At 31.9% G+C, this 13,982-nt stretch overlaps 4 protein-coding genes across 4 annotated transcripts; 2 read left to right on the forward strand and 2 right to left on the reverse strand.

Annotated features, from left to right (window-relative positions):
- Positions 1–417: 417 nt before the first annotated feature.
- On the reverse strand, positions 418–4,187 carry Tsp_00466 (putative protein phosphatase 2C). Its single transcript, XM_003376106.1, has 17 exons — positions 4,077–4,187; positions 3,984–3,996; positions 3,933–3,955; positions 3,843–3,896; positions 3,638–3,661; positions 3,306–3,313; positions 3,205–3,271; positions 3,109–3,178; positions 2,309–2,503; positions 1,906–2,262; positions 1,687–1,837; positions 1,541–1,633; positions 1,262–1,382; positions 937–1,171; positions 732–876; positions 587–671; positions 418–522 (listed from the first exon to the last, which is right to left on the reverse strand). Exons 1-17 carry the CDS (start codon positions 4,185–4,187, stop codon positions 418–420), a joined length of 1,857 nt encoding a protein of 618 aa, XP_003376154.1.
- A 265-nt stretch (positions 4,188–4,452) lies between these two features.
- Positions 4,453–7,207, forward strand: Tsp_00465 (conserved hypothetical protein). Its single transcript, XM_003376107.1, has 7 exons — positions 4,453–4,512; positions 4,844–4,952; positions 5,229–5,296; positions 5,809–5,863; positions 5,947–5,968; positions 6,180–6,417; positions 6,548–7,207. Exons 1-7 carry the CDS (start codon positions 4,453–4,455, stop codon positions 7,205–7,207), a joined length of 1,212 nt encoding a protein of 403 aa, XP_003376155.1.
- A 1,659-nt stretch (positions 7,208–8,866) lies between these two features.
- On the forward strand, positions 8,867–10,469 carry Tsp_00464 (glycoprotein-N-acetylgalactosamine 3-beta-galactosyltransferase 1). The gene is made up of 4 exons (XM_003376108.1): positions 8,867–9,349; positions 9,383–9,484; positions 9,562–9,661; positions 10,423–10,469. The coding sequence occupies exons 1-4, from the start codon at positions 8,867–8,869 to the stop codon at positions 10,467–10,469; spliced, it is 732 nt and encodes a 243-aa protein (XP_003376156.1).
- A 604-nt stretch (positions 10,470–11,073) lies between these two features.
- On the reverse strand, positions 11,074–13,325 carry Tsp_00463 (conserved hypothetical protein). Its single transcript, XM_003376109.1, has 3 exons — positions 13,248–13,325; positions 13,049–13,191; positions 11,074–11,167 (listed from the first exon to the last, which is right to left on the reverse strand). Exons 1-3 carry the CDS (start codon positions 13,323–13,325, stop codon positions 11,074–11,076), a joined length of 315 nt encoding a protein of 104 aa, XP_003376157.1.
- Positions 13,326–13,982: the final 657 nt, after the last annotated feature.

Below are 13,982 nucleotides of genomic sequence, written 5' to 3' on the forward strand. Positions count from 1 at the left end.
GGACAAGTTCATATTCCAGTTATGAGCGGAGCTCCAAAGCAAGACGAAATTTTCTTGAAATGATATCTTGTTATCAGGAAATTCTACATTAGAAAAAACGTGAAAGCGACATTGTTTTTGTTAAACTTTGTGCTTTTATCCGTAAAGTTTTCGTTTAGATTTTAATTCTGCTGTTTAATTTTTTGTTGATTTTACGAATAAAAAAGCAAATCAATTGAACAATATTTTTCGTGCCGAAAGTTTATTTAATTTAATGTTTAAGTTGAGTAAAGAATAAAATATAAGAGCCTAAATTTAGCATCACCACCACTGACGCGGAAAACAAACGGCGGCTGCTACGACGTGTGAAAACAAAAGTCAATTTATGCCATTTATTAATTTGATCGCTGATAGGCATCATCAAAATTCCTTGAATTATTAAGCTTCTCCGTCGTCCCAGTGGAATTTAACCACAATTACAGTCATATTGTCGCATCCTGTTCCATCACCACTGGTACTCGGAGCTAAGCAAGCATCGCAAAGCTAAAATAATTGAAGTTATCAGTTAAGAAAGAAAAAAATTTCAAAAAAGAAAAAAATGCTGTACTTGTTCAGCAATGGCCTCTTCTGAAACGTCGGCATTTAAACGCTGATTGACAAAATCGACTACTTCTTGACTGTTCAATGAGTTCCTAAATAAAAGCACAACGACAACAACAGTTTACCTGAAAATAATAATGATAACAATAAACGTCCCAAGTGCATACCAAATTCCATCGCACGCGATAACCATAAAGCGATCTGTCTTTTCCAAAGCATGAAAACGAACGTCAGGCAAAGGAGAAATCATCTGCTCTTCCAAAGGAATGGACGAATTTGTTTTGTAAAAATGGTCACCTGTGCAAAAGTTTCTTTGAAATATTATTAATCATTATCACATAATATTCATAAACTAACCAATCGCACGAGACAAATTCAAACCACCATTGACACGCCCGTCGTTGGTAATTTGTCCGCCGGCTTTTTGGATTCGATCAGTTTCGATTTCATCTTCTGGCTTGTGGTCTACTGAAAGATCAATCGCTTTGCCATCCCGACAAAGTACGCATCGACTGTCACCAACATTGGCAACGTAAAGCGTTTTATTGACTACTAAAGCAACACAGGCCGTGGTTCCGCTGTCAATACCAGGCTAAAAAATTTACTTTCCATAGCAATTTATTTTTATATATAAATGATCATTTGCAAAAATAAATTTCAAAACATATTGGGATAAAATTACCGTTTCTCCCACCGATGCTTGGGAAAGCATAATATCATCTTCGTCAAATGCTTCATCTGGAGAAACAATGGCCTCATACTCTTCTTCGCTATCAACAGCTTTAGACGATGGGGTTTCGCTCCTGAAACAAATCCTCTAATAAATAAACGTCTGCACTTCTCTTTCATTAAAAGAAAACAGTAAATTGGGACAATTCTGGAATTAATTGTGTTACTAATTCTTACAGTAAAAAATAAATATCAAACTAATAAACTGATAATTATTATCATTATTATTTACGTCGAATCCTCTTCGTCAGAATTGTAACTGTAATCAGATCCACTAGTTTCTTCATCGTCGAAGGGAAAAACTTCTTCTTCTTCTTCACATAATCTTAAAAATGAATAATCAAAATTTCATCAAAATAGATAGAAAATATTTTTTACTGATTCGACGAACAAGCTGTGGAGTTAAAATCATTTTCGGCAGCATTTGGCAAATCTTTAAAAACAATAAAACTATCGTCGCTGTTGTCACTGCCAATAGCTTCGGTTGCTGGAGTCCAATTGATTACCTCTTTTTCCAACTGCTTCTCATCTAAATTATATATATATGTATGCATGTATGTATCTATGTATGTACGTATATTCAAGGGTAAAATATACTATTCTCATCATTGTCGTATTTCGCTTTTTTAGTCGCTTCGTCACCCACCGTAATGTCCTCACCTTCCGCCACAAGCACTGCTTTTAATGATGAAACAGAACGCTTAAACGGCTTTTGTTCGTCTTCCCTTGTACTAAGCACGCCAGCAGCAGATTCATTTTCTCGAAATACTCCAGAAGTACCATCAGCGTTTTCTTCCGAAGAATCTGACACAAAACCGTTCTCCCTGCCTTCCAAACCTCCCTTGACCACCAACTGCTTCAAAACGTTGTACTTAATCATCAATTCTCCCAGGGGCATCGTAGCCTCCTCGAACAATTCACTACATTCTTCTCTATCTGAAGTAGATAAGAATTCTAAAACCGTTTTTTCTTAATACAAGTAAACGATCTCAAAATATACCCATCGGTGAAGAATCATCTTCTGCTCCTTTGGCAAGTTCCTTCAACTTTTGCATAGCATCTTTTCCTTTCAAACTGGCGTCAAATTCCAGAAATGCACGCTGCAAAATGCTGTCCATCTTCTCTGTTCTCCAGCCATCAACTGATTTCAAGAAATCCGGGAAATTCATAGACATGTACTGCGACACTTCGGGACCTATAATTAAATAAAACTTAGAATATTCAATATGACAATTACCAACAAGCTCATGTTAAACTTCATTTTCAATTTTCAAACAGTAAAAAATTTCATACCAGTTAAAACAAAACAACCAAATTATAACAAACAATCAAAAATCCATTATAATAAAAATACTAATTTTTAGCAGTAATGCACTGGTTAACAAGCAGAAAAAAGCAACGTACTCAGAAATTTAACATTAAAAATACGCAGATTTATTTACTGTAACTGAAAATAAACTTAACAAAGAACTGAATGCACAGTATGCACACTACAGTGAACAGAAAATAACCATTAATAATTGTTACTGACAACAAAATGCTAAACTTTCTTTAATAAACAATATTTAATTATGACAAAATACATGACAAATACCAATTACTTGAAAAAGAAGTGAAAGAATTATTCAGTGCTTTCTTAATGAATTAACAGTAAGGAAAAAGATTCTATAAAAATCCAATATTTCAAGAAAAAATGATGATGAATAAACTTAAAAGACAAAAATTTACACTCATAAAACAATCACAATCATAAAAACCGCAACATCTGAAATACAATGATAGAAAAACAAGTTGACTCACCACCATGCCCATCGTAAACTGCAAAGAAGGAAACTTCATCGTCAAAATTTAGTATGCAGTTGTGCGCATCCTAAAATAATATACATGAGTATTTACTTTATTGCCATCTTCCATACATATATTACGAAAAATACCAAAAACTGGTTTAAAGCATAGTAGGTTTCTAGATTAAACAAAATGTGAAACAAAAAAGAAACCGAAAAACCTGTAAACAATTAAATAAATTCGAAAAAAATTGAATGGGAATTAATATTAAAGTCATTAATTAAATGACTACAAAAGATAATATAAAAGTTTCACATTAAATCAATAATTTAACATTATATTCATCTGAAACCATGCTAAAAAAACAGACATTTTCAACACATTAAATGGTATACAATATAAATTTTACTGTAGTGCAAAACAAAGAATTTTTTAAAACTACAATTTCAAAAATATATGATTGATAAACTAATAAAGGTAGAAGAAGATTTTAAGCAAATATTCAATTTATAACAAAATTATGATATCAAGTTATATGAAAAACCATCTTATAGTTTTCTAGCAGTATCTTCAAATTTCTAAACAAAATTTCACAAACAGTTCAATAAACATCAGAAGTTCTGTCGTGAATCATATGAGAAAATGCTGTAACTGATGTATAAAATAATATTAAAAAACTTTACCTTACCGACAAAATCATTACTAATTTTCTGTATCTGTAACATCATCTCATTAACACATCATCTTACATCAGATCTATTTAATAAGAATCTGAGCAATGAATAAAAAAAGTAGTGTACAACCTAAAAAAAATACTTAAATACTTAATCTCTCCAAACCTCATAGAAGTGTACTAATACAGCTAAAAAATTTTTTAACTTAATGAAAACCATCATAAAACAGCTAAAAACATCGTATTTTTATTATTCTTATATCGGCAGATAATTAATAATAAACTAAAAACAATAATACAAAAGAATTACCTCCTGATTTATACGCCAACCTTGCATTGACGACGCACCATAACTAAGAAACGCAGAAGACCCTTTTTCGGATGTTTTACTTGTTTTCGGACTTGACAAATAGGCACCCATCTCAGACACCTGTTGGTAGCAGAACAACAACTATGCGATAACGCGCTAAATTGTTTCCCATACAGTAATCAATGTAAATGATATTCAAGTTACAACATTGACCTGCATTCATGTTGCCTACGTTATTAATGTTTATAAAAATTAATTTATATTATAAAAGCAATAATAAGCTATATTTCGATAAATATAACAAATTCACAAATTTTATAAATATCAAAGAAAGACATTGTTATTACATAAGTGACCTCGTTACTGTAAATTAAAAATGTTTACGGTATTAAATCCTTTGAAAGAAAAATGTAACAATTTTATTAATGCACCTCTGGTTTGACATAAATTATTTTACGTAAAACATGTGTTTAATATCTTTTGCTAAAGTAATTTAATAAAATTAAATTTTTTCTTGAGATAAAATTCATGAAGTTGGTTCATAAAAAATAAAACTGATAAAACTTTGTTTATATATTGAAATTTTGCAAATGATAATGTTCAATCACTTTATGTGTTGTTTAGTTTTTTGATGGTTTTGAATTATACTTTATTTTTACTTATTCTATAATGAGCTGTTAGTTTCAGCAACCAGTTTTTTTTCTTGACCTCGTAACCCATCTCATGTAAGGTCTGAAAATATTTTGTAAAATATTTCCTTTATGAAGAAGAGAGTACACCATCGCAAAACATTTCTGTTCATCCGTATAAAGCGAGATTTTCAGAGGCAAGCTTTCACATTTATAGTACAAATTCTAAACTCTTCTGACTTACTAAGTTTTACTCTGTATTGATATTGTAAATATATTAGTCTTAAAATATTATAATGCCAAATTATATTTTACCTACAAAGCATCGGATCTGTCTTCATAGACGTTTAAAATAAGCTGAGAAGCATTTTATGAAATTTTAAGATATTTAAGTTGAAAATACTGTAATTTGTTAATTTTTACAATACACTGTATTCCGTTAATTTTGAACTTTTATTAATGTGAAGAGATAATATTATACTTGTTTTATTCCACATAAGACATTTTTTGAAAAATATTATAGAGGTGCGCTGTAATATTCATCTTCAAACTGTTGTACAATATACTATGACAATTTTTACAACTTTACATGTTTTGTTGGGAATATGTTTTAAGTTTGATCTAATTTTGCTTAGTTTCTTTTAATTTTTGATTTGTAATTATGGTCACGTCCTTTTTTCTAAAACGAATTTCCAGTTTATGCTTATGATAGCAGGTTTTTTGTTCACAGATTGAAAATGATATAGAAACGAAAAGCGAGGCACTTGTTTTTATGATATTAATTTTGGAGAGTCAAATTTTAGTTTCAGAACTTGTGAGATGATCCCACTGCTCTTTTAAAAATGAATTTTACATTACGATCAATATTTACATCTATATATTTTTAATTTTGTAAGAACTGAATAACAAATACTCGCGTGGATTACATTAATGTTCTTTATGTGTACTCTTCTTGAGAAGTATCATCCCTGTTCTGTGACACGTTGGATAAATAGTAATATTTATAACATTCAAATATTTAGATGTTTAAAGCAATAAGAAATATATACATATATATATATATATATATATATATATATATATATATATATATATATATGCAGTTCTCTGATGAGGAAAGCGGAAACTATATTTTTTTAGGAATTCTGATTATCAAGGGTTATTTTTTTCTATGTACTAATTAAAATGTCTAGTAAAATAGTATTTTACTTTAAATTATTTATTAAAAGTTAACTTTAAAGGTAGATTATCAAGCGTAAACATGTTAATCGCTTTATTATTATATATGTTTTGGTAATATGAATTGTAGGCAATATTTTTGCGTAATATCGAGAATAGGCAATATGCATTTGCTTAATATTGAAACGACAGCTCACGAGCCCCGCTGTATGTCGAAATGCCTTTATTAATGATGTATTGTTTGAGAATTTTAGTGATATTTGTTTTATTTTATTCAACGAATGATTAGGTTCAGATATGGTCAAAATAATTTGCACCGGAAAATGGCCTCATTACGAAAGTTATATGAAAGGAAAAGGCAACCATCTACTTTCCAATTTGTTAAAGATCTGATGTATAAAAAGGCTATGTATGAAGAAAAGCCCGGTGCTCTGATCAAGGAAAACGGACAGAATGCAACGATTTTTCCAACTTCACTGCGAGATCAAATGATTACTGACATTTTGCAAATCCAATCAGATGGTCCAAAATCTGTCCGTCATATAATTTAAAAAATCAGTATGGAGTTTTAAGAATTGTTAAGGAAAATAAACTAATCGGATTGGGCAAGTATGATGAAATAAGATGCATCGCCTCTACTGAAGAAATGTTCGACGTTATCAGTGCTGTTCATCGAAAGATTGGTCATGGTGGAGAAAAAAGGCATTTCAGGAAGCACAGAATAAATGGACGAACGTCACACAGGAAGCATGCCATTTGTTTCTCACACTTTGTGAAGAATGCCATAAGAAGAGAACGAGAAGAGAAAAGACGTATGAAGAAAATGAAAGTATTGCTGAGGAAACTTTGCCACATCGGGATCAAGCCTTTATAAAAGCACGAGAAGAACCAGCTGCAGGGCAGTCTAGAGCAGCAGCAAAAATGACACGACGGTCTACGAAAATACTAAAACCGCTTCATATAGGTCAGAATGCTACATTCAGAGTACCAGATGTGGACCCTGGACCTGCGGATCTGAAAAATTTTCTAGTAGTCGTCATGGCGGAATACGAAGGACTGTACACTGTTGGCTGCAGAAAAGGAAAGTTGTCATGCAAATTTGCAGCTGCGGATTTACAAGTCATATCAGAAAATTTATTATCAGTTGATGAAGTGTCTGACGCTGAAATTCCTCTTAGAACTGCAGTAACTAAAGCTACGGGCGGCCAAGGATATGTGAAGTGCATGTACTCATCCGGCTGTTTTTCTGGTCGGTGCAGTTGCGGCAGAAAAAGACCATTATGCAATTCTCGTTGTCACCCCCGGGAAGTCATACAAAAATGAATAAACCTGGTGCAATACATTTGTGTCTGACAGTAAATATCATTAGTAAAAGCATTTCAACATACAGCGTGACTTGTGAACTGTTGTTTCAATATTAGGCAAATGCTTATTGCCTATTCTCAATATTATGCAAAAAATTGCCTATTATCAATAATAGTTATATAATAATTAATTTTTAATAATATATAATAATAATTAATTTTTGCAAATTCAAATTACAATACTGGAAACTGCTTTTTAATAATTTTTTTATTTAGCGTTGAAGAATGGTTCAAATGTTTATGGAATGTCTGCAGATGCGAACGTTGACGATATTTTTGATTGGCTTTTGTACAGGTTGTTTTTTTGGCTTTTGCTATTTTTCCGACTTTGGCAAAAAATATGATGCAATATATGATTCGCAACCTGTACAGTTAAGCGATATTAATCATTCACTAATGTTATTGAATAACCAGTCAATTAATAATGGCCATTCATTTCACTTTCAAACTGGAGACATTCACAATGAATCAGACTTCATACATGCAGGTAGGTTTGTTAATTTTATACTGTTTTTTATTGTATAACTTATTTTTCAGCTTTATTGTAGTCCAATGCATATTTTATTCGTTGTTAATTTTTTTCTAAAGAAAACTTTATTTTCAGATTATGAATAAGAATAATTATGCTAGTTGTTTTGATTAGCAATTTAATATTTTCTTCACATTTAGCAAAAATTGTCGAGTGTTGAATAGTTGGAACGTAAACAAACAGTTATGTAACATAGATATTTTACGTAAGTTATCTGCATGCAGATTATATGCAGATTGTATTAAATGATTGACAATGGTCTGGACAATCAAAATGATAGGTATCTAGAGGTCTGAGTTTTTAGATAAAACCGTAATAGAGATACGGAAGTTTGTATTGCTGTTGCATTGATGTTACTTGGTTGTTTGTTCCCACGTTAAGATCAATTTATCTTGTTTATACTTGAAATTAGTCTGCTGTTTTTTTTAAATATTGATTGATTTCATTAAGCGATATTGTGGAATTGGCGGTTTCCTATAAAGATTTGACAAATTAGTTGACTTTGTTTTGCAAGACCAGCACTGTTAAACAGCATGTTATATTTTCACATTTAGGAAAGCACAATTGCAACTGCTATCAGGGCAAAACTGAAATATTAAGGCATTTTTGCAGAACACTGACAGAAAAAAATGCAGATTTTATTCCATTGGTGAAACTTTGCCAAATGGAAAGAAAGTTGAATAGTGTTGAGCATTTTAGCAGTTAGACAATTGCTGGTAAACGAGTGTTAATTCAACTGTTAGTTGGCGATTTGTGCGATATTCATTAAATTAGGCGAATTCATAACAGTGATGATGAGAGCAAAGATTATCCACTGAAATGCAATGAATCATTTAAATCAGAGTTTTTACAGAAAAAACGGTGCTGTCGGTGTTATTGTGAAATTGACTGAATTAAAGAAAAAAAAATTTTAATAATAATTTTTCACTTTTTCACTACTCTTCAAATAAATAAAAATAATAAAGAAATAAATGAATAATTCAGGGAATAAAACCCAGCAAAAAATGCAAATACGAAAAATGCACTGTTGCAGGCAGTCGTACTGTGGCAGATATTGTTTCGAATAAAGTGAGAGTGTTTTGTTTGGTTATGACTACCAAAGAGAATCATGAAAGCAAAGCGTGGGCTGTACACGCGACATGGCTTAGCCGGTGCAACGGTTATATGTTCGGTTCATCGGTCGACGATCCCATCTTGCATGCGATGAATTTGAATGTACCTCGGGGACGTCAGTATTTGTGGCGAAAAACCAGAAAAGCGTTCGAATATATTTATGCTAATTTGTTGAACGATTATGATTGGTTTTTGAAAGCAGACGACGACACGTATGTTATTGTGGAAAATTTGCGTCTGTTGTTGTCTTCCTATGATCCTGACAAGCCTCACTATTTCGGCTACATGTTGAAGTACAACGGTGAACCGGATGCGTTGTACATGAGCGGCGGTGCTGGTTACGTGCTGAGCCGCAAGGCGGTCGAATTGGTAGTTAGGGATGTGATCAGCAAACGGCCGGCGTTAGACGTAATGTTTCCTGAAGATGTGCAGATGGGACGTTGTTTGAAACAGGCCGGTGTATATACGCAAGATTCGAGGGATATATTTCAGAGACATCGATTTTTGATTATCGATCCCGTCTATCATTTATCGCCTGAACCAATTGACAAAAGTTTTTGGCTTTCTTCGTTCACTGGCTTTCCACTTTCTAAGGTTGTTTTATTTCTTTCTTTTTTTGTTATTTAAAACGAAGAATAAAGAAATAATAGTCGATTGTTCTATTATTTCAGGGAATGACGTGCTGTAGTGACTTTGCCATATCATTTCATTATGTCCAACCAAATATGATGTATGTAATGGAATATCTGATTTATCACCTACGTCCATATGGTATTTTTTACGGTCCATCTAGCTTGCTTGCCAACTTGTCCTTTTTGCCATCTGATGTACTTAAAAGTACGGCAGAATTTTCTTCTTATTTAAATTTTCACAGTCCAACTGCTGCTGTTTCTGCAGGATGATTAATTTTGTTAATTATTATTTTTTTAAAATTTGAATTGTTATTGTTATTGTTGAAATTCAGTGAACGAGGATTTTGTTTGCGAACAGGCTTTAATTTCAAGTTTAATTTTGACTTTTTTAATAATTTTAATTAACTTTTTAAAATTGTTATTGACAATGTGTTGTACGAACGAGCGTGTTGTTCACAGAAACCCACTGTGATATGTTCAGTAAAACTGGTCAACGATACAAGTGGTGATCACTTTTCTTTCTAATTGTTTTAAATAATGGAACAAAAAAATTCCATATCAGACTTCGATATGAATACTTTGTGAATTTTATCTCGAATTTGCAAAATTGCAACAACAACAACAACGGCTTAGAAAAAAATATATATGTAACTGAATTTACACTTAAAAAATAGAAAAGTAGTATGCATGGGCGTTATCATGAAATTAATAAATTTGGCAAGTTATGTCTAGTTATAATTTTTACCAAATGATAATTTTCAATTGAAGTAAGAGGCAAAGTAAAACTGTTAATATTTTGATATAAAATAGCTTCCTTTATTACTGCAGCTGTTGTTTTTTTATTCTCGTAATGATATTAATTAATAGGAACATTTATGAAAATAAATATAATAATTTCAGGCATCTCATATAGAATAACATTGTGGAAATCTGAAAATGTAGAATAAGATGAAAATAATTAAAGGTGATTTCGTTTTGTTAAAATTTATAACAGCGTCATTCTAACAGTTTTGTAATATTATTTATTAAGTTATTAAATTATAATTTTTGATGCATCTAATCGTAAGGTGAGAATCTTGGGTTGTTTGTTCTTTAACCAGCATTTGTTAATTTTATCTGTTACAACAACATTTTAATGCTTTTGGAAAAATTTAGCTTTGAATGATTTAAGATTATTAGAATTTTGACAAAAATGACCATTATATATATATATTTATTTATTTATTTATTTATTTCACTTATTTGTGGATGTTAAGAATAAATCAAGAAATTACAAAATGAAAAAACACATGTTTTGTTCATTTTGCAAGATAGCGTTATACATATGTACATAAACATGAACATTATACTTATATATAAATAAATATATAATATATGATGACAAACAGAGAAAATTTTAGGAACGATAAACTGAGACTTTATTATTACTCAATGTTGATTATTAATGTCTACAGCTTTTATTTTTTACTTGTTAAAATGAGAGGTGGAAAAACATCCTGACATTGGATAAAGCCACAACGGCAATTACAAGGATAATGCGTTGTTCATCAACTACCGTAAAATCGGCTGGCAGGTGTAAATTTCTGCTTTTTTGTTTCGATCCCATCTACTTGCAAGACATTTTTGATCGTCCATGCAAACACACCTACAATCAAAATTATGAAATTATTTTCATAAACATGCTAACTGTGCTGTTGTCATGAAATGAAATAAAATTTTCAATGTGGAATTGCAGATGGTACATGTTTATCAGTGTCTTTATAAATTGAATAAGATAAATTTAATAATTCGCATGTTTCATCTAGTTTTGGCTTAATATACAGTAATTTGATGCTTATTAGAATGAATGATAGACGGTTTTAATTTTTACTGTGTAAATGTATTTCAATTTTGAGAAAATATATCAGAGAATGTTTCAAAACTGGTATTGCTGCATGTTCATGACTGACAGCTGAGTCTGTTGTAATCACGTATGACAGTGATCAACTGCTATCAGGTGGATAGATCTTTAACAGATCCAAACCGCAGAATTGCACAACCAATTCAAAATGTCAAGATACATTTGCTGCCCCATTTGTTATTAATATTCTTTCAGTAATCAGTGTAATTCATGTATGACTATGCGTAGTGTACTGTAATGTGTGTTGGTCATTGAACCGTTCCAAAAGTTTCGCTTGTTTAAAATGAGAAGAACAAACGATCATTTTATTCAACAAACAGTAGCTGCAAGTGTAAATTTCACTTCAATTAAAAATGATCATATGACCGAATTTGAAATTCTCTCTCGTGATTATCAATTGCCGGTCTACAAACACCGACCAATAGCTTGTATTTTATGGAAAGTGTAATAAATTTAATTTCTGCATCTATTTTAGTATCGTTTTCAGAACTTTTTCCTGCTCTAACGATGCGTAAAGTTCAATTTTCAGAGCTATTTTTAGCTTCATGTTGGGGGTCGTTGCGGAGGCGTAAGAAATTTAACTGTCCAAAGTGTAATTTGGTTAAAAATTACTTTGATTGATTGGACCTATGCGATTTGTTTTACAAGAATTCTCTTCTTATTTTGAGCATCCGAATGACCTTTGTCATCAGACCGCATACATCTGCCGTTCTATTTTCTATGCAAATGCGCATACATATCTATTATTAGTGATATGCGGCATTTTTGACGCACCTCGTTTAAAGCAATGATTCATCTTAGAAAGAAAATAAATTCTTTAAATTACTCCACTGAGTGTGTCTCTTTGTCTATATATTAAAAAAATATTTTTTACTCTATACTTTGACATGTGGTAGCTGTTATTTGAAAAATTAACTTTTAGTAGACTTTTAGTTTGCAAATAGATTCTAGTAAAGTATTTCTGCATGTTTTTTCAGCTTTCGAAAAAATCATTTACAATTGTTTGATGTTACTGATTGCTCGTGTTATTTTCCTTTTATTTAATGTTAATATTAAATGCACTAAAAATGGGACACTTGCCATATTTTTGCATGAATCATCTTTTGTAGAAATGATGCAATTACGCCCACCCATATCATTTAATTTTGTTCACGGTTGTGAAAAATTAGTGAAATGAAATTTGCTGGAAAATTATATTTAATCTTTTCATTTTTGAGGTGCATAAAATTCGAGAGAGAGAAAGTTTCAACCGCAATAAACGAAATTACATATGTTAAGTGATGAAAATTGATAAAGTATAGGATTTTTGAAATCATTTTACAGATCCGTTAAACTTACACTGTGCTATTGTAACGCATTCCAGTTGCGTAATTTGATTTCCGCTAAATTCCTAGAGTACAATGAGCTACAGTGATTCATAATTTCTGACCCAAGTATAATTGAATTGCATGATGCAATGTTTATCTCGCTTTATTATTGCCTTGATTGTTATTTGGTTTGCATTTTGTTGAGCTAACTAATTGAGTGGATAAATTGCACCCTGAGGATCTAATTAGCTGACTGGATGAAGTTTGCTTTTAGTTGCTCAGTTTGGAAAAAATGTACAACAGTTGTTTTTAATCTTACCAAGATGGGATTTTGACGTAGGCGAGCAGATCGTTGTGTTGTTCTTTGTATTGTCCAAACAAGCACGGCTCAGATTCGAAACAGAATTTTACGTTCGCTTTGCTACTGTCAATGAAGCTTGAGGCTGGCTTAGAGTTGTGTCCCTGGAAACAAATGAAGATATTTAATCTATAAAGTTATATTTCTTAAAGAAGCTTACAGATTCCCACTGCAGGGGTGTGGAGACAATTGTGTGGAACAGCAAGCTGAATGAAATAGTCAAGTAGCTGAATAGCATGGTGAAACTAAAAATAAATTAAAAAAATATATATGGATATAGAAAAAAATGAAAATATCAAACAAATACACACACGCACACACAAACAAAGCAAGAAAGAGAGAGCGAGAGAGAGAATGATGATATGTGAAGAAGAAGAGAGAATGGAGAGGGGAGAGAAATAGTGAGAGATAGAGAAAGAAAGACTGACTAACTGACTGGCTCACGGTCACACGCTAGTCAACAACAGAAAGCTTTGCTTGCCGTTGCTTTGTATAAACAGCAAGTCACCACACGCAATCTTATATAGAGCCGACTTTTATTATCAGTGTCATTCGATCTTTCGATAAGGGCGACATCGGCCGACACACACACATACACACACGCACACACACACACACACACACACACATATATATATATATATAGGCAAATGCATATACATACATATATACAAACACACACACATACATGACAAAGAAAATGCGAAAAGAACCTTTGCCGCTATTGGTGACAAATGACAGAGAACCAATGAATTGCCTTAGGCCAGATCGCGTGACCGAATAACTGAAGACGTTGTTCCAAAATTTGTGAACTGGGCGGCGGCTAATAATTGTTTATCCAATGCCGTGTTTACTGGCAACGCCAACGCACGCGTCTGGGTCCCGATTTTTTTTC

This window comes from Trichinella spiralis, assembly GCF_000181795.1.
Source record: "Trichinella spiralis strain ISS 195 chromosome Unknown Scfld4, whole genome shotgun sequence".
NCBI classification, from domain to species: domain Eukaryota; kingdom Metazoa; phylum Nematoda; class Enoplea; order Trichinellida; family Trichinellidae; genus Trichinella; species Trichinella spiralis.